The sequence below is a fragment of the Anabrus simplex genome, chromosome 14, assembly GCF_040414725.1.
Source record: "Anabrus simplex isolate iqAnaSimp1 chromosome 14, ASM4041472v1, whole genome shotgun sequence".
Classification (NCBI taxonomy): Eukaryota; Metazoa; Arthropoda; class Insecta; order Orthoptera; family Tettigoniidae; genus Anabrus; species Anabrus simplex.
Window position 1 is genome coordinate 69,229,983 of NC_090278.1, and position 26,905 is coordinate 69,256,887.

At 39.3% G+C, this 26,905-nt stretch overlaps 1 protein-coding gene across 1 annotated transcript in view; it reads right to left on the minus strand.

The window, feature by feature from the left end:
- Nipped-A (Transcription-associated protein Nipped-A) overlaps nucleotides 1-26,905 on the minus strand; it is a 347,371-nt gene that overhangs the window by 46,784 nt on the left and 273,682 nt on the right. Inside the window, exons 56-59 of the mRNA XM_067157840.2 lie at nucleotides 19,241-19,360; nucleotides 14,477-14,504; nucleotides 11,453-11,589; nucleotides 8,003-8,177 (exon numbers count right to left, since the gene is read on the minus strand). Of these exons, the coding sequence (XP_067013941.2) occupies nucleotides 8,003-8,177; nucleotides 11,453-11,589; nucleotides 14,477-14,504; nucleotides 19,241-19,360 (460 nt within the window). The remainder of the gene's footprint in view (nucleotides 1-8,002; nucleotides 8,178-11,452; nucleotides 11,590-14,476; nucleotides 14,505-19,240; nucleotides 19,361-26,905) is intronic.

Sequence of the window (26,905 nt, forward strand, 5' to 3'; positions counted from 1 at the left end):
AACAAAAAACTGTAAGCAGGAGTGATGTTTGTGTGTAGGCTTATTCCATTGTATTTGTTTATTTACTTACTTACTCACGAAGTAAAAGGTAGAAATACACAAGTACTTTATTTACACTTGTACTGTCAACAGAGGAAATAAACTAAAAACCTTCAGAATAAAATATATAAAAAATAACAAGATCAGGTACAGATAAATAATAACAGTCCAAACTGAAAACCATGAGGATGTCCATGTTCACAGTCAAGTCATTGTAGATGAAGATGGCAGGGAACCACTTCACATTAATTTATTTTAAGAGCTTATTTACATGCCTCGCCTCCATGGCAAGCGGAGGGGGAACAGGTTTTTCCCCAGGCACTCTGGTTTTTTCCTGTCATCTTCCATTCCAGCAACACTCTGCATTATCATTTCATTTTATCTGTCAGTCATTAATCAATGCCCCAGAGGAGTGTGACAGGCTTTGGCAGCAGGCATAATTCCTCAATTCCTATCCTCGCCGCTAGATGGGGTCTTCATTCATTCCATTCCTGACCCGGTCGAATGACTGGAAATAGGCTGAGGATTTTCGTTTACATGCCTCTGGAATATACTTTTACTTAATGCTGGATCAAGTTGTTTCCGTTAATATTTTTAAAGAGAATTGGGAGAGAGAAGAATAAGGATCGTTGGAGTATTGTGTGCTGAATGCAGGGAATTTGGAAAAGTTATTTGACATTTTTTCTACAATCTGCTTTACACGGCACCGATACCAGATACATCTTATGGCGACGATGAAATGGGAAAGGACTAGGAGTGAGAAGGAAGCGGCCGTGGCCTTAATTAATGTCCATCCCCAGCATTTGCCTGGTGTGAAAATGGGAAACCACAGGAAACATCTTCAGAGCTGCCGACAGTGGGGTTCAAACCCACTATCTCCCTACTGCGAGCTCACAGCTGCATGCCCCCAATCGCATGGCCAACTCACTCGGTCAAATCTTTGACTCTGGCGGAGCAGAAAGGAACGTGGAGAGAAGTGAAACAAGATATTCTGAACAGAAATATCCATTTAATATTCCATGGGGGAAATTCAGGTCAGCTTCCTGTTGCCTAACGTGCAACAGTGAAACATTTGCAATCTTAACTTAAATACCAGGCTGTGTTCAGTAAAGATAACTCAAAAGATATACCCAGTAAAAGTAGAGCAAGTCAGCAAAAAATGTTTGACCTTAACTCTTAAAAAGTAGTGGCATTTCTAGAAAATTGAAGATAGAGCAAAATTGATGATGATGATGCTTTTTTGTTTAAAGGGGCCTAACTCTAGGTCGTGGTACAAAATGAAATAACAATTTAAAAATCCAAAGTCATACACTGACCAGAATTCAAAATGTGATGAAGAATGAATGTGTGAATATGAATTTAAAACAATCAGTGGATCCGACCCGCAATACTCCACATTCTCAGAAACTATCATAATCAATACAGTAAAACCTCGTTAATTCGAAGTCGTTGGGACTCAAAAATCGGACTTCGAATTACGTGATTTCGAATTAACCGCCAATTCGCAATTCAGAAGTACCAACCCTTTGCCGCGTTACAAAATATTCTAAGGCCTGTTACTGCATGCATTTAACCTTGATTCACAGTTTATACCTTTCAAATGCCATGAAAAAAGTACTATTTCCAAAATGTATCCAAGAAGGTGCATTTACAGTATTCAAATAATACACTCGGATATTTCACTGGTAAACATAACCTCACGCAACGAAAGAAAGAAAAAAAAAAAAAAGCAACGATTCAAAGACGAGGAGAAATTTATGCTCGCTCCCATGTGTAAGTGCTTTATTAATTGGATTACTATACTGTATGCATTTTAGATGCCTTGTATTTACACAAAAAGTACCCGATGCCCTTAAAATCGAACTTTCCTATGACTCTATCCTTGTACGATTTCCCGCCATGGCACTTCTCTCGTACTTCAGAAATGTAAACACTTGCCGCGTCACGAAGTATTCTAAGACCCATTAATACATGCATTCACCTCGATTCACAGTTTAAACCTTTCAAATGCCATGGAAAAAAATATTTCCGAAATGTATCCAACAAGGTGCATTTACAATGTTCAAATAATGCACTTGGATAAATCACTGACAAACATAACCTCACGCAACGAAAGCAAAAAAAATCGCACAATTCAAAGACGAGGATACATTATGCCGGTTCCCATGTGCAAATGCATTATTTTTTGGATTTCTTTACTGTTTACATTTTTATTATAGATGCTTTGTACTTGCATGGAAAGTGTCCGGCACTCTTAAAACATTGTGGCTTATCGAAGTTTCCTATGACGAGGGAATAAAGTATCTCGCTTCCATGTGCATTGCATCGTACTACTGTGACCCCCATCCCTCACACTGTACGATTTCCCGGCTGGCAATTTCTCCTTTAAAACAATAAGACCGTTTGGGCTCGCATTAAAATAAAGCAATGCAGTTTCACCGACAATGTCAGTATTGTTCGGTGCCTACGAATTTATTATATTTGCCACGTTTTTTCGTCAACTGTCGGCATCGCCAGTGTTCGCGGATTCTGTTTTCCCGCATACTGCATGTTGCGTGATATTACGGCGTTCCTTAAAAGGTTGAACACACAAGAGTTCCGATTTCATTCAACTTAGCAATCATGAAGCGCACTGTAGACCCACCGAAGTGAGTGTAAGTGCGGAAAGCAACCCCTCCATGTTCCGGAACGCGCGTTCTATTATGACGCGGGGCGGATATATTTCGAGTTGAAATTACTCTGTAACATACTATTGTTTTAAAGTGTAAAGGCAGTTTCGAATTAAAAGTCTGAATTTCGGTAATGGGGCCGACATTGTACTTTGAATTACGAATTATCCGTATTTCGAATTAAACAATTGAAATAACATGCAAAACTGTATGTCATGTTTCCGGGAACGAGAGCTTCTTCGAATTAGGCGGGATTTTGAATTAACCGATTTCGAATTATCGAGGTTCTACTGTAGTATTACTGACCAAGGGACTGCTTCTAAAGCACAATCCTGAATCGATGATGCTTGCTGTCTAAAGTGGTCCAAAATCCAGGTCATTGCCCCCTTACAATGGTGTTTTTCACTAGTAAAGTAGAACCATGGTATTTGTCATGTGGTACTCATCAAAAGTAGTGTAGACTCACAGTATTCCACACATTATGGTGCTACTCACAGTAATGTAATACGCGCATGTAACACAGACCTATTGTGTTTCTCACATTGCGGCGCCACTTACACGCAATGCAAATCTAAGATGTTCCTCACATAGGTGTACTTATCACAGGGACTCGTACTATCCCGTGGTGTTCCTCATATAGCGAGTACTAAGCATTGGCAACGCAGACCCACCATGTCGCTCGTATAGTGGTACTAATTACAGGCAACGTAAGCTTGTGGTGTTCCACGTATACTGTAAATCCCACTCTGATTCACACTCTGTTGCTACTAATCACAAACCTATAGTGTACCTAACATAGTGGTACTACTCGCAAGTAAAGGCGACCCATGGTGTTCCTCGTGTTATGGTACTAAGTACAAGTAGTCTCATGGTTCTAATTCGATCATCCCTTGGTCTCCCTCTTTTAGTCGCCTCTTACGACAGGCAGGGGATACCGTGGGTGTATTCTTCGTCTGCGTCCTCCACCCATAGGGTGTTAGAGCAAAATTGGTAAGGGAATGACTTTTAGATCTTAACTAGATTTACAAAAAGATGCAGAAGCATATGCTTACCTCTAATAGACAGTTCACAATACACACTTTTATGGTTTCAGTCTTTACTATTTTCATGATAATTTTAAAAAAATCTCACCTACCTCCACTTCATTCAGCAAAAATTTCGCACACAAAACACTGAGTTTTTATACAGAAGCTCACAACATGTGAGAGTACTGCCCTCTGTAGGACCAAGGAGGCTAGTTTCTCTTCTGGCTACCTGTGCCAGTTTCCTTGCTTTCACCTCTCTTACCCAAACTACCATGGCCGAAACTTGTTCTCTTCCAACGCCAGTGGTATTCGGTTTGAGTGACCCAGGTAGTATTTCATTTTCACACCAGCCATATTCATATTTCCAAACTGTGGCTCGCAAACCCTAGACAGGACGTAGAATACCTGGGAGGAGGGATGGATGGATATTTTGAATTATTTGTATTTCTTTTTACATAGTTTATGCCCCCATCGGGGCTCTTTAATCAGTCATAAATATTTAAGTCTAATAGTATTAAACAGAGTCAGCTTTTCAGCTTCTTCTTCCGCTCCCAAAACTTTTTAATTCTGTCGGACCTGGTCGCCCTTTGGTTGTCACGTACTTCCTTCATTCAAATGTTATTCGTTTGAATCGCGAGTGTTTATTCCTTTATTCCTCTTCTCTTCTCTGCCTTCAATTTGGAGCATTGATAAATTTAATTCTTTTAAATCATTTATGATCTCTGTGAACCAAGTGTTCTTTGTTTTGTTTTTCCAGAAGTAACTAAATAACTGCTTCACTAGTCGGGTTTCTGGCAGTCTGAATATATTACAAAAAAAGGCAATTATTTGTATATAATACCATTTTTACTCTCCTAAAACACACCTTTCCTTCCTTAATTCTCAACTTCAAAAATAGGGGAGGGTATAACCTGAAAAATTAACGTAATGTAGGTTGGCATGGTTTAAAAGCAGAAAAAAGGGAATGTCCAGTGTCTTTAAATCAACAAATGAAACAGTTCTTCTTCCGATTTGAACCCTCTCATTGTTTCCTGTACATTTTGTAGGCTACAGTTTGCCGAAGTTTTGAATACGTTACAGTATTCTCTGTCAAGGCGACTGTAATACCTCTACTCCATCCCAGGTAATCACTCTCCCAGGCACTATTGATTGTCTCCTGTATTACCACAGCGGCACGCGAAATTCAAGGCTGCACAGCATTACAATGTCCATAGTCTTGTGAAAAAGCGGTGAAATTTGATCAGTTTGCTGGTATAATCTGATGGAAGTTGCTGGCACAGAGGAGTCCTCCTCTGCAAACTTAGTCGATTCTGGTGTATAAAGCATTCTACTCATTTTAAAATCCTTCCCTGCAATACAACGACTCTGAGCAATTTCACGCTCTTTAAACAGAATCATTTCACGATTTACAACACTGCCTTTGCCTCTTGCTTCTCTAACCCACTCCAGAACTTTTTTGTCCACATTTTTGTACTGTCAAGCTCCATGGCTAAATAGTTAGTGTGCTGGACTTCGGTCACAAGAGTCCTGGGTTCGATTCCTGGCAGGGTCGTGAATTTTAACCTTCAGTGGCACGGGGGCTGGGTGTATGTGTCGTCTTCACTATCCTAATTTCATCCTCATCATGACATGCAGGTCGCCTACGGATGTCAAATCAAAAGACCTGCACCTGGTGAGCCGGAGTCCTCAGACACATCCTGGCACTAAAAGCCATACGCCATTTCATTTCATTTTATACTTTCCTTTCTTCACACCGCAGAAGGAATTAAGAAGTTTTCTTTGCTCCCAATAATTTACCTCTCAGTTATGCCAAGTAACAAATCATACTCAGCCACACTACTAACAGCCTTTACGACTAGCTGTTTTCACTCCATTATCTGCAATACATCCAACACTTTCAACTTGAAGGATGCCATAAAACTTGTTCTCTTGCTGATTTTCACTCCTGCTTGTGTACTGAATGCTTCCTAATTACACACTACCCATGGCTGCTTGTGACGCGGAGCTCGGAAACTGAAAGGGAATTGAGAAATCTAATGTAGGGTGAAATTAGCTATGGCCAATGCACAGGTGGTGTAGAAGCATGGGTTTTGCTGCTAACTGAAATGTTGTACTTGCTGCCTGGTCACTTGAAAGATTTTTTGCAAGTTTTCCAAATACTTTTCCCTTTCAATAATAGTCAAAAATTAATAGAGGGATGTTATGGTTGTGTGCAAATTCAAGGAGGCAGGTCAAACTGTTTTGACACCAAGAGTGGAGTCCAACAAGGAAGTTGTCTATCACCACTTCTCTTCATTACCATAATGGATGAGGTTATAAAAGCAGTGAAAATGAAGGATCAGACAACAAATGCACTTGTATTTGCTGATGATGTTATGCTATGGGGTGAGACAGAAGCAGAAGTTCAAGCTAAATTAGATCTTCGGCAAAAAGAATTTGAAATAATGGGAATGATCATCAGCCGAACTAAAACCGTCGGTTTAGTGATTAGTCAAAATCCAGAAGAAGTCCACCTGCGAGTGCAAAATGAAGAAACAGACATCATTAATAACTGCAAACACTTAGGAAGCTTCGTTTCTTCTAACAATACCATAAACCAAGAAATAGGCAATAGAATACCCAAAATTCTACCAATCCATTCGTCAATTACTTCGGGATGACTCATTTCCCTAAGCTTGCAAGCTCACGCTGTACAAAATATATCTTGTACCAATTCCAACATACGGACTGGAAGCAGCAACGTTGACCAGATCTGCACGAAGTTGCCTATAGGCCAATGAAATGTAATTCCTCTGGTCATATCCCCAAAAGACAAGGAGAGACAAAATAAGGAATGAAAGTATTCGGCAACAACTTGGATTGGACAGGAGCCTGTTGGAAACCTTAGAATTAAGCAGATTATGATAGTATGGACATATCAGAAGGCTGGATCCAATTAGGAACCCAAGAGCTTACTATAAAAGGAATGTTGTTGGTAAGAAGATCAGAGGGAGGCCTTGCGATAGTTGGGAAAAGCAAATTTTCAAAGACCTTGTCGAACGTGATGTAAATTGGCAGCAAAAGGTAGAACATCAGCTGTGGATGGACAGGACGAACTGGAAGGGGCTTGTAAACACCTGCACCCGGCTTCCTGGAGCGGAAAATTGATGATGATGATGATGTTATAGATGTGGGTGAGTAAATACGGTAATGATGGTCTCCAGAGTGGCCCTGGTGTAGACCATTTGAGTTGAAGCTCATGGCTAACTTCGTGTATATGAGGACAGTAACATTCCGAGGATGGAATCTAATATTGAAGATGGTACAAATACCCAGTGCTCAAACCAGAGAAATTACCCAATGAAGGCTAGAATTCCTGACCTGGCTGAGAATTTCATCTGGGACTTCTTGGATCAAAGGCCAGCATGCTAACGAGTTTGCAACACACCTGGACATTATTATCACAACAATGGGTAAATATGGTATTCAGCCACCCATTACTTTCAAAGAGTTCGTAAGAGTTGCAAACAAGCACTTCCTGCCATTTCAATGATCCTCTACGAGACTGTTTTATTAGATCACGGTATTGATTTCAATTTATTTGTATCTTCAAGGGCTGAGTATTGCTGAGCGAAGAAGTAGTGTTTCAGCAATAGTGTGTGTCTTGCACGATTTAGCTACTCTTAATAAAATATTTCCCCTTAAAGAAGCAGACAGGTTTATCTTTCAGAGATGGATATTTGGTAGGAAGATATCCGACAAATCTGAAAAATTTTATATTCTCATTTGATGATACTTTACAACATATAACACACATTTTCGGTCATTCACTCATCGAAAGGAAAGCAAATTGTAAAACACATTTTGAAATATTTACAAGATTTTGCTTTCTTTGTGTCTGAGAAGTTACCTTTATCAGGTCTGTTCTTTGCCTATTATAAATCTCCTTCCGTATTGACGGTTATCACTTTATAAATAAAAAGTATTTATATGATCCTATTTTTCAATACAAAACAACCATCTATATTAGATGGGACGATATCTATACATATTTCGGCCTATGCTCGCTATGCTGCGCAACACAGTATCTCACTTTTTTAAAAGAATCAGCAAGTATACATATCGTCCTATCTAATATAGATGGCTGTTTTGTACTGAAAAGAAGGATCATATAAATACTTTTTATTTGTAAAGTGAGGTCAGTTCTGACGGACGGATGGAGGGATGGAAATATTTTGAAGGTATTCTTAAAAAAAAAAAAATTACATTCAAACAAATATTTTAACTCACCAATGCCAATTCCAAATGTAGCGACCAGTTTCTTCACAAAATTCAGTGTATGTGGTGTGATTGTAGCTTCACAAACTGCAGCTCGGTTTTCAAACGCCATGGCATAGCACTTTGCTAGTCCCTGCCGCAACTGTCGCAACACTTCCTCGTACCAATTCTCTCTGAACCACACCATCTACAAGAACAGACAGTAAACTTCAAATTAAACTATTGGTTTAACATTAATTGGAAATTACATTTATTTTAATCAATGAAGTAAGTCAAGAATCAATACACACATATAAAACAAACTGGATATGGATCATAAGCAAGGGCTCATCACCTTGCTATCCCAACAGTTAGCAAAATGCAAAACCAATACATAGTATCATCATTTATGATAAAGATGAGAGTTAAACAATATTTACAGATGATGAAAACTCTAAAATTATTGTGAAAATTAATTCCCAAGCATATATGAAATGTGTTGGTATTGTAACAGTTGTGTACATTCCTGCTTTGACCTTCAGTATGACTGTGAAAAACTAAAATGAACTGAACATACCTGACTGCCAGGTGGAAGAGGACAGATGAAATGTGTTCATGGTAATCACAGTTTCAAGGATTAGCAACAGTGCTAAGCAGCAATCTTTGCTTGGCAGTGGAAGAAGTAATGAATGCTAAGACATAATGCATGTAAATTTTCTTGCAAAAGACGATAACACGATAATTATTCTGCTCGAACCCCGGCCTCTGGGGGGTGGCAGCTAATCACACTAACCACTACACCACAGAGGCGGGTCAGTAATTTTTACTCACCATAATGTTGGTTCATAGACGTCATCTGCTCCCGCTCCACTTCTCTCAGAGGATTTTATTTTCTTAGTTTCTTTTCAGAAGCTGCTTCTTAAATTCTGAATTTTCTTCTTCACAAAACTACGATCTGCGTCAGGAAAGGTTTCTCGCATGCATTAAACTAGATCAATGTATGCCCTACTTCTTAAATTTTTATTCATGTACATTTCAATAAATTTTTCTAGCAGTGCCTTTGTCCACTCCATGCTTTCCTTACAAGAGGCTTGATCTGTGAGGCGAGGTCTTTCCGTTGAGGTGCTGACAACAGATGTGGCCTGTAGCAGATTACGCCTCAAACTGACGTTGCTCACCAAAGAGCAGCCCTAGCCTGTTGGAACGCGTCACAAAAGGCCTCGCCTGTCAGAAGAATTCCTTTCCGTGTATGGCCAGCTAATCGGTTTCATAATTTTTGGTTTACTGATGTTCATCCTCAATTCATCCTCAAATGTACAAATGGAAGGGATACTTCCTGGTTGAGTTCATACAGCATTGATTCCAGTTCCTCAGGACTGCTGATACTGATAAGGGCAACATCATCGGCTAAGTGAAGGTGGCTGAGGTAGGGACCATAAACGTTAATTCCTGTTCAATCCCACTGCAGGATCTTTAATTTGTTTTGAAATGCCAGAGTGAATAACTTTGGTTAAATTGCATCACCCTGCCTTATGCCTCTAATAACAGGATACTGTTGAGTATAATTTGGGGCAGAAGAAAAGTAGTCCATTTGGAATTTGTTATTAGTGAAACCTTATTAATATGTTTCTTCAGGGGACAAGGAACAACAATGTGTTAAGTGAGAAAATGTACTAATGAATATACGAATAAAAACTAACCAACAGGTATATGGAAACACTACATGAGGGCATTTTACGTTGTGTATCCGCGGATACAGTGAAAATTATAGGCCTATTTACCATTTCTAAAGATAATAGGAAAGTATTAAAAGGTGTGAAAAATATGAGAGAAGCTCTTCACTTCTAGAGTCTCCAGCAAGATTATTTCCAATCCAAGCTGTTGCCGGATATCCACATTCCTTATTCTATCCATTTTTGTTTTTTGTAGACAAGAACGGAGGAACTTCATTTCTGTTGCCTGAAGACGACTCTTTGTTGGTCAAGCGTTTCTGCTTCCAGGCCATACGTCAATACAGGTACTAGATATATTTGTACAAGCTGATCTTGGAAACTAACAGAAATGTTTCATCCAAAAGTATTTGACGTACAGCGTGATAGAATTTGGAAGCTTCCTGTATTCTGTTGCTAATCTCTTGATGTATGGTATTGTCTGATGACAGAACACTACCTAAATACTGAAAGTTGTCCATAATATCCATCTCCTCATCTCCAATTCTTAGATGAACAGTTGGAGAGTTTCTACCCATCACCAAACCAACTGTCTTCGTTTTGCTGATTTTGAGACCTAAGGTTGTAAAAGCTTCATGCCACAGATCTAGTCTAGTTTGTACTTTCGCTCCTGGCTCACCCCATACCATTATATCATCAGCAGAAATCAGGGCATTAGTTATTGGTTCCTTTTTTTTAACCGCTTTCAAAACTTCATCCAGTATGATTATGAAGAGAAGTGGTGAAAGACAACTTCCTTGCTGGACTCCACTCTTCATTTTGAACCAACCTGACCTTCCATCCTGGATCTGGACACAACACTTTGTTTCATCATCTAATCGTTGTACTCGTGCTATAATGTCATCGGGCACATTCTTATGTCTAAAACATTCCTATATATGCCTGCATGGTACAGGGTCATATGCTTTTTCGATGTCCAGAAAAACAGTTATAAGTGTTTTACATTTCTTCCAATACTTCTTATAGAGCATTGACAGTATACTTTCCTATATTTATTTTAAAAAAAGAAGAAAAGAAAAAAACATCCTCCATAAAGAATCTCATGGAGTGCTTCAACAATACTCGATGCACTGCCTTAAGCATTCAGCAACTGAATTCTGGTCCTTGGCGTGGTTAAATAGTGCATGTAAAATGAAGGTGTATGTCCAACTGAACAAAGCAATGAGGATAATCTATGGAACAATTCAGTCTGTCCCAATGTACTGGCTACCTTTCTCATATTGCTCTGCCAGATCTTTAGCGTTCGAACGCATTACTTCAAGAGTACAATAAGATCTTGACTCTCCCACCAATCCACAGGGACATCAAGGTCTTTCACATCCTACCACCCACCCATCATCATAGGCAAGGAAGGAGCTGTCAGAAACAGATTTTACTCCGAGTGAGAGATAGGAAAAGCAATGGACACAATATGTTGCTACACAACAATTCAGAATGCTCAATCCAAGAGCTCTAAGAGTCCTCGATCTCCCATGACACGCGGCTGAGGCGCATACTCCATAAGTGGGCCACCCGGAGCTCACACAACTGTGACTGTGAAACTTCCCAACAGAATGTGGAACACCTCTTTTGCCCTCAAAGAAAGGACCACAGGCAGACCTTGTACATGCTCCACCATCATTAATCCAGTTGATGTTCCACTCTAAAGCAGCTGTATACACTGAGTTTTGTATGTAGTCCTCTAGCCATATGCTGCATAAAATCTCACAAACATCATGAAGTTAGGACAAGGATAAGTGTGATGATTTCTTACCTGATCCACGATGCCCTCCAAGGAGGAGAGAACGGTAGGATGCGTGTCCCGCTGCATGTGCATTATCCGAGAGCACCTCCACATGGGAGGAGTGGCTCGGATAGGTCCAAGGTCTCCGGTACTTGCTGTAGAAGACCCTGCAATAACAATATAATATGCTTAAGATTTTGCTCCAATATAAAGGGCCCACTCCTCTCAAACAGGGTATTTTAAGTACAAGACATAAATATTTTTTATGTTTTAAAAAGATCGGTTTAAACCGATTCAAATCAAGTGTTGCGTCACGTGACAAGTAGGCTCCAATCAGCATTAAGGAATAGAAATGTGCAGGCTGATGATGATTGTTGTTAAAAAGGGCCTAACAGCTAGGTCATCAGCTCTTAATGGTACCAGCTGCAACGAAATGAAACGATAATGAAAACTTCAAAATGTATCCACTGACTAGAATCTAAAATGAATGCTACGGCTACTTCATCTGTTTCATTGTCACTGCTGCTAATACTACCACTACTACTTCTGACTAAACTTTCATCAGAATTATACTGTATTTCAAGCACGTTACTGTCAGTCAAACCACGGCTGTAGCGTGTCATTGTACACGGCGTGTCACGCAGACTGATGCAGCTGCAGTGAGACCCAAAGCAAGAGAACGAACCTTACCGAGGGGAATAACGTTTATGACGAAAGAAACCAACTCAATACGTATGTCAGATAAAAGGTCGAGAAAAACGTCTTTCAAACAAGATATATACCATGCACAACTGGTTCTTGTATCGTATGACAGAAAGCAACACTGAATGATACCTACACAGAGCTCTGGTGGAGAGTTATGAAAATATTTCAAACGAAGGGGGGAAAAAAAAAAGAAGATAAATACTATAAATAAACTGCACTCTGAATGCACAAATAGAGCAAAGATCGTCATGCAAAAAGATGAACTTCTCAGTTCATGTTTTCTTCATTTTATTCTGTGGGAAATAATGAAGCAAAGAGATTTACAAAAATGAAAGATTATTCCCCAGACTAGCTTGACAAAAGTTTATCCTTGCAGAAACAACTACCGTATTTCACGGCATAATCGTCGCACTTTTTATACCAAAATTTGCGAAAAAAATTGTAGGGTGCGACCATTATACGATGAATATTTAATACCAGTATATGTATTACTCAAAAAATGTATTTATAACTAAATTGTATTTGATACAAATTTAAGATGCGTTATCGTCTTGGATTTCACTTCGTGCGCAATAACACAGGAGCCGGCCCCATGGTGTAGGGGTAGCGTGCTTGCCTCTTACACGGAGGCCTCGGGTTCAATTCACGGCCAGGTCAGGAAATTTTACCTGTATCTGAGGGCTGGTTCGAGGTCCATTCAACCTACCTAGCCGGTATTTCCTGGCGACGTTGCCGATAAGCGATAACTTACAGCCTTACGTATTTCAAATGGGAACTCATAATATTTAGGTGGTGAATAAATAGTACACTGTCTCGCGACCACGTTGTCAAACTGCCGATAGCCTACCGGTAAGCATAATATGTAGGTGGTGAATAAATAGTACACTGTCTCGCGACCACGTTGTCAAACTGCCGATAGTCTACCGGTAAGCCATGCATCGTACATATACCGGTATTATTTATTTATACGTTGTGCAACATGTCGCAAACGTGACTGTGTTGCCAAATTGCCCATAAACCATACACGTATTTAAATTGCGCATTCATGTGCAACTTACGTTGCAGTTCCCCTTACCTTTTAACCAGATTAGTGAACAAAATTTGGACGTGCGACGATTATGTAATTAAAGGTTTGAAGTCCGATTTTTGTATTGAAAATAAAGGATGCGACGATTACGCGGTGGCGACGATTATGCCGTGAAATACGGTATATGTTAAGAAACTACAATTCTTATTTTACAATACTGATGAACTCCAAAATTTCTTCTTGAAATCAAAACCATTGGTATTTCGATAACTCCAAAACTCTTTAGGCTACAACCGTAATTGCAAAGCCATGTATGGGTCTATACCACGTACAGAGGTTGGCGCTGAGGGGTTAATTTTTCCTATTGACCCCCCTTGGTCAACTCTTCTTTTCTGACTATGATGGTTTTAAGTTTACAAGACCTAGGGAATCTTTAAATTGCACACCCTTCGTTGCCCTTTGGTTACTTTTGCCGATAGCTTCCTCCTTCCATTTCCCGTCTGATTGGTGATGATAGAGGATGGTTGCCCAGTTGTACTTCCTCTTATATAATAATCACAACCACCAGCATCTTATATACAGTGAAGTTTCAATGAGATAGATGTGAACAACATGTTCCTTTTTTTTCCCCCTTTACATCGTACCGACAGAGGTAAGTCTTATGGCAACGATGGGATAAGGAAGGGCTAGGAGTAGGAAGCAAGCGGCTGTGGCCTTAATTAAGATAGAGCCCCAGCATTTGCCCGGTGTGAAAATGGGAAACCACGGAAAACCAATCTTCGGGGCTGCCGACAGTGGAGTTCGAACCCACTATCTCCCGAATGCAAGCTCACAGTTGTGCGCCTCTAACCGCACAGCCAGCTTGCTCGGTACAACAAGTTCTGCATAAGGGAAATGGTCAGGATACGGTAGGGTTTTATAAACCACTAAAGTGGTTCTGTAAGAGAACACATGCTTACTAACAACGTAATTGATAATAATAACAAAATACCGAGCTCCATAGCTTCAGTTGTTTAAGTGTGGCCAGTATCCAGTATTCGGGAGATAGTGGGTTCAAACCCCACTGTCAGCAGCCCTGAAGATGGTTTTCCGTGGTTTCCCATTTTCACACCAGGCAAATGCTGGGGCTGTACCTTAATTAAGGCCATGGCCACTTCCTCCCCACTCCTAGCATTTTCCTGTCCCATCACCACCATACGACCTATCTGTGTCGGTGCGACGTAAAGCAACTTGTAAAAATAAATCGTATCAACAGATCAAATCATTTCAGAAATAACTGTTTAAAGTTGAAATAAAGTTTGTTAAGACTGGGTTAGACTCACCTGAAGCATCACCCGTACCAGAGGTTCCCTGTAACAGTAAAATTTTTATTGTGGTATTAATATATTGTATGGTTCACACATGGCATCTGAGAAATACAGTATATTAAAAAATAAGTGTATAAGGACATAATGAAAGATATACATATTAAACTATACTAAACACATAATAAAACAAGCTGAAAAAATTATTCAGGGATTTTTTTTAAAAACCTATACAATTTGATTTAATTTACAATTTAATTTGATTAATTTGATTTGAACCTGTACAAATCGACACCAATACTATTTCTGAGCCCTAATTTCTAAACCAGTCTGTTACTGGAATCAGAAAATCATTCTAGTATCCATTAAAGCTACGTGTTCTGGTAATAAATAGAAACTAGATTTACAATGTCTTATAAGCATTATTTTAATTTTTAATAATTCTGACAAAGGATTATCTTCGAAGGCATAGCTGAACAACAAATACAGTAAAACCTCGTTAAGACGTTTCTCCATGGGACAAGGAAAACGAATGTGTTGAGCGAGAAAAAGTAATACTGAATTCACGAATAACAACTATCCAACAGGGATATGGAAACACTACATACGATTTTTTCCGACATGACGGCATTTATACAATTTACAAACTTCATCATATAAATCCGTATTGATACAGTTTAAATAAAGAAGTAGTGTTACGTTTAATGGTCCACCCAATCAATACACTTCACTTTACAAGTGATAACTATTTAATATTAAAATATATTAAACATACTTTGGTTATACATTTAATATATTTATAATTGTTTTATATGCTTTATGTTTAATATATTTATATATGTTCAATATATTATGTATAATATTGTCGAGCATGGTCCGCCGCGTGAGTACTTACGATTAAACCCCTGGCCAAAACCAAAATAAGCCTGGGTGGCTCCAGCAACTTCAAAAATAACTAGGATAAGGTGAAGAAAACTTGTTATGTAAAGGTGGATTGGAAGACATTAGAAAAAAAGATAGACAGGTGGTCAGGAAACTCAGACACAGAGAGAATTGTACCAGAAGACATGGTTGAACTAATGAGGAAACAAAACAGCACAGTTCTATAGACACTTCATGAGGATGTTCAGAAACTGGCTGATGAAATGAATCTTAAGAAGTTCTTTAGACAATCAGAAACATACAAAATACCGTATTTACGCGAATAATCCCCGCATATTTAAAAAAAATTTTGAGGTACGAAATTGGGGAGCGGGTTTTATTTGCGTCAAGATTGCCAACACGCTCCTGGCTCACCTAGTTTTTGATGCTGAGTGTACAGTTATGCTTTGTGCAATCGTAGATGGAAGAAAACTGTCCCCATCTGTCACATTTAAACAGAAAACAATTCAGACTTTTAATTCTAAACTGACTTTACATTTTTTTCTAAATAGTACCGTATTTTACAGAGTAATTTAAATTCAAAATTTCTCCGCGTCACGATAGAACGCGTCTTCCGGAACGTGCAGGGGTAGCTTTCCGCACTTTCACTCACTTTGGTGTGTCTATAGTGTGTGTCATAGTTGAAAATAGAGTGAAATTGTAATTCTTTTGTATTCAGCGTTTTAAGGAATGCCACAATATCACGTAGCAAGCAGTACGCGGAAAAGAAGAATCCGCGAAAACTGGCGAGGGTTGGCATTTCTGAATTACAAGATGGCTGTTAATTTAAAATCACGTAATTGGAAGTCCGATTTCTGTATTACAAAGACTTATAATTAATGAGCGTTTACTGTATAGCAAAACTAACATCAGATTTCGCCGGTGTGTTTTTCTCAAGTGTTTACATTGCACGAAAAGAATTATCCACCACTGGTCATGTTACTGTTGAGTAAATAGAGACTATGTGTGAGAAGTGTTTTAGACGTGGAGTGTGACGAACTTGTAAGCAATTTAGGAGATGATTCTAGTGATGCAAGAGACAATGAATCTTCCCATCTACAGGGAGGGAATCAAGCCTATTGCAAGTTCAGATTAATGAAATACCTGTCACGTAAGTAGGCCAACTTGCTCATTTTCATGGAAAATATATTTCATAGCAGTGATAATGTACTATTTTTATCATCTCAGGCAGAGCAGCTATATCCGTAAATTTACATGTTCACATTTGCGTAAAAACCATGTGGACCTCGCGGAGTGATACAAAATGTTTGTTACTCTTTCGATGGAAGGAATTTTAGTTCATTTCACTTTTTCCAAAATGAGCCTTCCTAAAATGAGGGTGCGGGGATTATTCAGGTAATTACGGTAGTTTCAGGAACAGAGAACTGACTTGACCGAGATTAGGGTGAAAGAAAAAGACACAGAGGACAGAGAAAGATCTGGACAACAAATCAAGAAGTTCAGAGGTTTCTAGCAGACAAAAAAGGTGTCAGTAAAGAAGAAAAGATCCTACATAAAAGAACATACAAAAGTGTGAGATAAGATTTGAAAAGTAGTGGCAGAGATGGCAAAACAAAGTAAAGACTATCAAGCGTGGTCCACGGATGGTCTGAATGAAAGAGAGTAAGAAGAATAAAACAATGACACTGAAGATAAAGTTTAGTGCTTATTACAAGATATTAAAATTATTCTGTATTGATGGTTTTCACTTTACAAAGCAAATTTAATATGTCCTCCTGTCCAATACATATGTATCTTCATCTTTAGATGGAGTAATATTGGTCGTACATGTTTCGGATCCTTTGAGCCATCTTCAGTGACAAAAAGTTAAAATGCCATGAATTTTAATGCTGGAAAGGAACAAACAAATGCCAGAAACAAGAAAATTTTAACTTTTCATCACTGAAGATGGCTCGAAGGAGCCGAAACATGTATAGCCAATATTACTCCATCAAAAGATGGAGATATATACAGTGAAACCTTGGAATGTGATAACTTGGTCTACGAGTGTTTTGCAAGATGAGCAAACATTTTAAATAAATTGTAGCTCGATAAGCGAGTGAGGTTCCGCAATACGAGCGTCACATGTGCCTACGTTTTCGCCTTCCCTGTGCCTTTGTTGAATGGATGAACAAGATTTTTGGCCCTGTAGTGAAGAAATACCTTTCAGAAAAATAATCTGCTGCTCAAAGTCTTGCTGGTTATGGACAATGCTCCTGCTCATCAACCAAGCCTTGAGGCCTTGACGACGACTTACTGGAGGAATTCAAGTTCGTTAAGGTTAAGTTCCTTCCTCCCAATAATACTCCAGCCTATGAATCAGTAAGTTACAGTATTTCAAACTTCAAGGAGCTATACACCAAAGCACTATTTCAGCGATGCTTCGAAGTGACCGAAGGAAGAAACCCTACCCTCCGTGAGTTTGGAAGAAATCATTTCCCTATTGTGAACTGCCTGAAAATCATCGATAAAGCCGGGGATGGAATCACCAAGAGAACTCTCACTTCCACTTGTGGAAAGCTGTGGCCTGACTGTGTTCTTGGATGTGACTTTGAGGGGATTGTTGGTGACAATGAGCCGCCAATTGTCGATGAAATTGTGTCCTTAGGGAAGACTATGGAGCTGGAGGTGAATGATGTGGACATTCAAGAGCTGGTGGAAGAACATAGCCAGGAACTGACTACTAACGAACTGATGGACCTGTATCGTGAACAACAGGAGGAGGTTATGGAGGAGATCTCGTCCGGGGAACAGGAGTAGGAAAAGTCAGTGGAATCTCTCACTTCAACTGAGATTCAGGAGAAGTGCAAAATGTGAAAAACGGTGCATAATTTTGTAGAGAAACACTACCCGAATAAGGCTGTAGCAGTGCGAGCGATGAATCAGTTCAATGACAATGCATTGTCACATTTTCGTGAAATTCTCAAAAAAGAAGCAAAAGCAACAGTCCTTGGAGAGCTTTCTCGTTAAAGTTGCATGAAAAGAAAACAATTCCAGTGAGCCAACAGATAGCAGTGATTCCGTTTGTGAAATTTGTGCTTCACAGTAACTCTTCTCATGTCATCTCCCGTTTCCCTCACACCAACAATGATTCTATGGTAAGGTAAAGTGCAAATCCAACATGCCACCCCACCTAAAGAAGACAGTCTTTGACCAGAGTGTTCTCCCCGTACTGACTTACGGTTGTGAAACCTGGACATTGAGTGAGTTTGTTAAGCAAAAACTCAGAACAACCCAAAGAACTATGGAACGGTTCATGCTAGGCTTGACGTAGAAAGACAGGAAGAGAGCAGATTACATCAGGTCAGTCACAAAGGTCAGTGACATTTTAGAAAGGGTATTTACCCTAAAATGGCAGTGGGCAGGCCATGTTGCTCGGAGAACTGATGGTAGGTGGACAAAGCTTGTGCTTGAGTGGTGTCCGAAAGATCATCTCAGACCAAGGGGAAGACCACCGGACAGATGGGATAAAGACATCCGGAAGATTACTGGGATCAATTGGCAGAACATCGCTCAAGACCGTCCCAGATGGAGAGACCTCATGAAAACCTACCTTGCTTCGGACTTAAAGAGGCCACATCGTAAAAACAATTGAATATGGCTGATAGTGATAGTGATTGTTTTAGAAGTGGTATGCGAATAAATATTTTTGTGTTGTGGACGAATCATCCGCGTTTCAATTGTTTCTTATAGGAAAACTTGCTTTCATATACGAGCACTTTGGATTACAAGCATGTTGCCAGAACGAATTATGCTTGCAATCCAAGGTTCCACTGTATGTATGGAACAGGAGCACATATTAAATTTGCTTTGCAAAGTGAAAAGTTTAGCGCTCATAAAAATTGGTTACATCAAACCTACCTGTTTATTAATATTGGCAGCCATCTCCGCACTCTTGTAACGCTCTCTCTGCTCAATCTTCAATGTCAGGTACAAAGTTCGAATGGGAAAGTAAACTGCCTGTGGAAACATTCGGCCAACCTAAAACATACAGTAAGCACTTAGTATGCAGTGTTTCAAAACATCTATTTACTCCAAAACTAATATTAATGGCATGAATTTTAATACCGGAAAGGAACAAACAAGTGTAAAAAGAAAAGAAAATGAACACATAATAGGACAACACAATGACAGACCAGTGTGGAAGAGCGAGCAATAGAAAGAGGAGACAAGAACGAACATGAAAACATAAAAGGGCAAGGACAATCTCCACATCTTCACACAAACTACTACTACTACTACTACTACTACTACTACTACTACTACTACTACTACAGTAGAACCTCAATTATACGTTCCCGGAAACTATGTTTTCCCGTATTATTCGTTCAAATTACGTGGTCCCGCGAGCATCCTAATTAAATCACGTTGTATAAGTCGCGCATTATCCGTTCATTTAAAGTTAAAAACTTCACTATTGTTCCGTATTGAATAGAGAAATAAGATGTACAATATTATAGGTTAGGATCCACCTTTCAATACTCCGTAATAAGATGGTAAAAAGTAGTTACAACCTGTTTAATGGGACCGGTTTCAACACATTTTAAGTGTCATCATCAGCCAATTTGCGAAGATTTTAAAACAACTAGCACATTGAATACAGGCAAAAAATTAACATTGTATCATAACGTAGCAATTCAGTAAATGTTCAAAACACAATAATCACAGTCAAGAGAGTAAACAGAACATCACTATCTTGCGCCGAAAACAAATATAGCTGAAGTTCATAAGCAGGTCAAATATTCACTTATGTAAAGTCGTTGCTAGGCAGGTCTTGTAGGCATTTGTTTCTCCGGCCGAAGAGCAAAAGGTGACGTGAATGAAGTCCTAGGAAAACAGTGTAGGATTTAATTTCGTCAAATTTCAAAGTGGATATAAAGGTTTTTAAAATAATTTAAAACGTTAAAAAAGAATAAAGCCAAATAAAAAATATATTTAAAAAATAGGAAGAAATAATGAAAGAAATACGAGGTTCAACTCGAAACAACTTGCCGTAGTAATTGATAAAAAAATGATAAATAGAGAAAGGGGGGGACGTTAATTAGAGGGTGGTGATGGTGGTGGTGGTGGTGGTGGTGGTGGTGGTGGTTATTGTTATTAGAGGAAATACAATTGGGCAACAATCCTTAATATAATACTAATTCGAAGAAAAAAGAAAAAGAACCGACACTTCGAAAAATGAAGATATCGGTTAAAGGAAGACAAGGGCCACGAAGGGCGTGAAAATGAAATACTCCCTAGCCCTCGCAAACCTAATAGCATCGGGGTCGGAAAAGAACAAGAATTGACCAAGGGAGGTCGGACAGGATAGATGAAAGTGAGGAGCCTGGCACAAGTAAGTGGAAGCAATGCCAGGACTCAGCTAAGGGCCCCGTGGTCGCCAACCCACGCTCTGAAGTTCAGAGCCCCTGGGGGATGGAGGATGGGAAGGAAAGAAAAAATGGAAGGGATCCGATACTTCAAAAAATGAAGATATCAGCCAAAGGAAGACAAGGGCCACGAAGGGCGTGAAAATGAAAGACTCCCTAGCCCTCGGAAAACTAATAGCGTCGGGGTCGGAAAGGAACAAGAGTTGACCAAGGGAGGTCGGACAGGATAGATGAAAGTGAGGAGCCTGGCACAAGTAAGTGGAAGCAATGCCAGGACTCAGCTAAGGGCCCCCGTGGTCGTCAACCTACGTTCCGAAGTTCAGAGCCCCTGGGGGATGGAGGGTGGGAAGGAAAGAAAAATGGAAGGGATCCGATACTTCGAAAAATGAAGATATCAGCCAAAAGAAGACAAGGGCCAACGAAGGGCGTGAAAATGAAAGACTCCCTAGCCCTTCGGAAACCTAAAAGCGTCGGGGTCGGAAAGGAACAAGAGTTGACCAAGGGAGGTCGGACAGGATAGCTGAAAGTGAGGAGCCTGGCACAAGTAAGTGGAAGCAATGCCAGGACTCAGCTAAGGACCCCCGTGGTCGCCAACCCACGTTCCGAAGTTCAGAACCTCTGGGGGATGGAGGGTGGGAAGGAAAGAAAAATGGAAGGGATCCGATACTTCGAAAAATGAAGATATCAGCCAAAAGAAGACAAGGGCCACGAAGGGCGTGAAAATGAAAGACTTCCTAGCCCTCGGAAACCTAAAAGCGTCGGGGTCGGAAAGGAACAAGAGTTGACCAAGGGAGGTCGGACAGGATAGATGAAAGTGAGGAGCCTGGCACAAGTAAGTGGAAGCAATGCCAGGACTCGGCTAAGGGCCCCGTGGTCGCCAACCCACGCTCCGAAGTTCAGAGCCCCTTGGGTGAGAAGGGGGAGAACTGAGGAGGATCAAGGGGGGTGTTGCGGAAGGGGGAAGTGGCATGAGAGGGTATTGTGTAAATTGTGAAAGATTGATTCCTTATTTGTTGACTTCAGGTTATTTAAAAAGGAGATGAGAAAATCGAAAAGGGGATTGGGTTTCTCAGAAATATCATTCAGATTAAGATTTGGATTGAAAAACTGGTCAAGGTGTATAAAACAGTTTTCGGTGATGTCTAGGAGAGGGCCTTTATTTAGAGTGCTGAGAATTTCAATATCCTGGTTTATTGTAGTGAAAGCATGTTTTGTGTCATGTATGTGTTGTCCCACTGCCGAAAATCTGTTGTGCTTTATTGCATTAACGTGTTCAAAGTACCTAATTTTGAAGTTGCGGCCAGTTTGACCTATGTAAGAAGAATTACAGTTGTGGCACTTAAAAACGGTATACGCCTGATTTAGAAAAGACACTTGTTCTATTTAAGGAGTGGGAATTATGTAATAATTCAAGGTTTCTATTATTAGTTTGAAAAGAAATCATAGTATTATGTTTTTTGAAGACATTAGCTATACTATAGGTATTTGCATTGAATGTGAATGTGGTGTAAGCAGCTGGTTTGGGAATATCTTTTAAGAGTGTTGTGTTAGGGCGGTGTCTAAATTTGTTAATGATTTGTTCAATAAAATAAGAATTATAACCGTTAAATTTGGCAATAGAGCGGATGATGTTTAGTTCTTTATTTAAGTTATCCTTTGATAGCGGAATTTTGAAGGCGCGGTTAACCATACTGTTGTATGAAGCACGTTTATGTGACTGTGGGTGAAAAGAGTCTTGTTTTATGGTATTAGCTGTATGTGTGGGTTTTCTGTAAATCATATATGATAATGAGGAAGGTAATCTGTTTATTGTTATGTCTAGAAAATTAATAGATTTGTTTGATTCTGTTTCAAGAGTGAATTTAATATGTGGATCAATTTTATTGAGGCTATTAAGAGTAGAAGCTGCATTGAAAACTCTATCATCCAGTATAACAAATGTGTCATCCACATATCTAGCCCAAAATAATACATGTTTAAAGTCGTCATTGTTATCAATGAAATTGTGTTCTAAAAAGTCTAGGTATATTTCTGCAAGGATCCCCGAGGCTGGAGAGCCCATAGCTAAACCATCTTGTTGATAAATTGTATTGTCGAAGATGAAGAAGTGAACAGTGTATCGCGCATAATTTAACCCCTAATTTTCTTAAACCTACCAGTTTTAGACATCGCAATTCTTATGATTGTTCAAGAACACAAAAGAAAATTAACAAGATATGGTTAACCAATGAAATTAAATTCCTTTATAGGAAGAAATCTTTCCTAAACAATCGTCTTTACGAATCTCACCTCGAAGCAACTCGCCTACTATCAAGTGCTCAATGGGACTTATTTCAATCCCATATAGACGATAAATTATTCTTCATACTTTCCAAAAAGCAATCAATTCTAGACAGAAAACTTAACAATCTCAAAAATATCTCTACGACAAGGAAACCTTTTACTAAATTACCTAATGAACCAAAAAATCATGACAGTATAATTAGTAAGTTCCACCCCCCTGTTATAAACTTATCCAAAACAACCCTAGATGATAATGATAACTTAATCCTATCAAAAGGCCCTAAACATAACTGGCCTAACTTAAATAAAAATAACAGCTTTTTTAATACAATCACTGAATCTGAATTGGCTATCAAAAAAATGCCTTTAGAACTACAGGACGAAATTAGACTTGATGTAAAAAGAAAACTTAATAAGATTTACACATCCAATGATAATAGCAACACTGTTCCCTTCGTTGAACGTAAACACATTCTTAACCTCAAAAAGAAAATTAAAGACCAGGACCTCATCATCACAAAAGCTGACAAAGGTAACACTACAGTAATAATGGATAAAGTTGATTATATCGAGAAAACCAAAAATTTCTTCAGCAATAATTCCTTTTCTATAACAAAAAAAGATCCTACCCAACAAATTCAACGTCTTCTAAAACAAACCCTTAAGAACTCTTCTTTCTTATTTACTGAACATGAAAAAACAAAATTATTAAGCATGAATCCAGGCCTACCAACCGCTAAATCTCTCCCTAAAATTCATAAAACTGACGTCCCTATTCGACCAATTATTAATTACAGACCCAGCCCACTTTACAAATTAGCACAATTCATTCATAAATTTCTTAAGAATAATTACAAATTTTTATCGAATAAGTCTGTAAAAAACACCATAGAACTAGTTGAGAAATTAAATAACTTCAAAATCCAACCACACCACTCTCTACACTCTTTCGATATTGTCAATATGTATCCCAGTATTAATATCAGAAAATTATTTCCTATTACTGAAAATAACTTAAATACATATAGTTGCTTAAGCAAACTTGAAATTAATGATTTTATGACCCTCTTAAAATTAGTAGTTACTAACAACTTCTTCATCTTCGACAATACAATTTATCAACAAGATGGTTTAGCTATGGGCTCTCCAGCCTCGGGGATCCTTGCAGAAATATACCTAGACTTTTTAGAACACAATTTCATTGATAACAATGACGACTTTAAACATGTATTATTTTGGGCTAGATATGTGGATGACACATTTGTTATACTGGATGATAGAGTTTTCAATGCAGCTTCTACTCTTAATAGCCTCAATAAAATTGATCCACATATTAAATTCACTCTTGAAACAGAATCAAACAAATCTATTAATTTTCTAGACATAACAATAAACAGATTACCTTCCTCATTATCATATATGATTTACAGAAAACCCACACATACAGCTAATACCATAAAACAAGACTCTTTTCACCCACAGTCACATAAACGTGCTTCATACAACAGTATGGTTAACCGCGCCTTCAAAATTCCGCTATCAAAGGATAACTTAAATAAAGAACTAAACATCATCCGCTCTATTGCCAAATTTAACGGTTATAATTCTTATTTTATTGAACAAATCATTAACAAATTTAGACACCGCCCTAACACAACACTCTTAAAAGATATTCCCAAACCAGCTGCTTACACCACATTCACATTCAATGCAAATACCTATAGTATAGCTAATGTCTTCAAAAAACATAATACTATGATTTCTTTTCGAACTAATAATAGAAACCTTGAATTATTACATAATTCCCACTCCTTAAATAGAACAAGTGTCTTTTCTAAATCAGGCGTATACCGTTTTTAAGTGCCACAACTGTAATTCTTCTTACATAGGTCAAACTGGTCGCAACTTCAAAATTAGGTACTTTGAACACGTTAATGCAATAAAGCACAACAGATTTTCGGCAGTGGGACAACACATACATGACACAAAACATGCTTTCACTACAATAAACCAGGATATTGAAATTCTCAGCACTCTAAATAAAGGCCCTCTCCTAGACATCACCGAAAACTGTTTTATACACCTTGACCAGTTTTTCAATCCAAATCTTAATCTGAATGATATTTCTGAGAAACCCAATCCCCTTTTCGATTTTCTCATCTCCTTTTTAAATAACCTGAAGTCAACAAATAAGGAATCAATCTTTCACAATTTACACAATACCCTCTCATGCCACTTCCCCCTTCCGCAACACCCCCCTTGATCCTCCTCAGTTCTCCCCCTTCTCACCCAAGGGGCTCTGAACTTCGGAGCGTGGGTTGGCGACCACGGGGCCCTTAGCCGAGTCCTGGCATTGCTTCCACTTACTTGTGCCAGGCTCCTCACTTTCATCTATCCTGTCCGACCTCCCTTGGTCAACTCTTGTTCCTTTCCGACCCCGACGCTTTTAGGTTTCCGAGGGCTAGGGAGTCTTTCATTTTCACGCCCTTCGTGGCCCTTGTCTTCTTTTGGCTGATATCTTCATTTTTCGAAGTATCGGATCCCTTCCATTTTTCTTTCCTTCCCACCCTCCATCCCCCAGAGGTTCTGAACTTCGGAACGTGGGTTGGCGACCACGGGGGTCCTTAGCTGAGTCCTGGCATTGCTTCCACTTACTTGCGCCAGGCTCCTCACTTTCATCTATCCTGTCCGACCTCCCTTGGTCAACTCTTGTTCCTTTCCGACCCCGACGCTTTTAGGTTTCCGAAGGGCTAGGGAGTCTTTCATTTTCACGCCCTTCGTTGGCCCTTGTCTTCTTTTGGCTGATATCTTCATTTTTCGAAGTATCGGATCCCTTCCATTTTTCTTTCCTTCCCACCCTCCATCCCCCAGGGGCTCTGAACTTCGGAACGTAGGTTGACGACCACGGGGGCCCTTAGTTGAGTCCTGGCATTGCTTCCACTTACTTGTGCCAGGCTCCTCACTTTCATCTATCCTGTCCGACCTCCCTTGGTCAACTCTTGTTCCTTTCTGACCCCGACGCTATTAGTTTTCCGAGGGCTAGGGAGTCTTTCATTTTCACGCCCTTCGTGGCCCTTGTCTTCCTTTGGCTGATATCTTCATTTTTCGAAGTATCGGATCCCTTCCATTTTTTCTTTCCTTCCCATCCTCCATCCCCCAGGGGCTCTGAACTTCAGAGCGTGGGTTGGCGACCACGGGGCCCTTAGCTGAGTCCTGGTATTGCTTCCACTTACTTGTGCCAGGCTCCTCACTTTCATCTATCCTGTCCGACCTCCCTTGGTCAATTCTTGTTCTTTTCCGACCCCGATGCTATTAGGTTTGCGAGGGCTAGGGAGTCTTTCATTTTCACGCCCTTCGTGGCCCTTGTCTTCCTTTAACCGATATCTTCATTTTTCGAAGTGTCGGTTCTTTTTCTTTTTTCTTCGAATTAGTATTATATTAAGGATTGTTGCCCAATTGTATTTCCTCTAATAACACTAACCACCACCACCACCACCACCATCACCACCCTCTAATTAACGTCCCCCCCTTTCTCTATTTATCATTTCTTTATCAATTACTACGGCAAGTTGTTTCGAGTTGAACCTCATATTTCTTTCATTACTTCTTCCTATTTTTTAAATATATTTTTTATTTGGCTTTATTCTTTTTTAACGTTTTAAATTATTTTAAAAACCTTTATATCCACTTTGAAATTTGACGAAATTAAATCCTACACTGTTTTCCTAGGACTTCATTCACGTCACCTTTTGCTCTTCGGCCGGAGAAACAAATGCCTACAAGACCTGCCTAGCAACGACTTTACATAAGTGAATATTTGACCTGCTTATGAACTTCAGCTATATTTGTTTTCGGCGCAAGATAGTGATGTTCT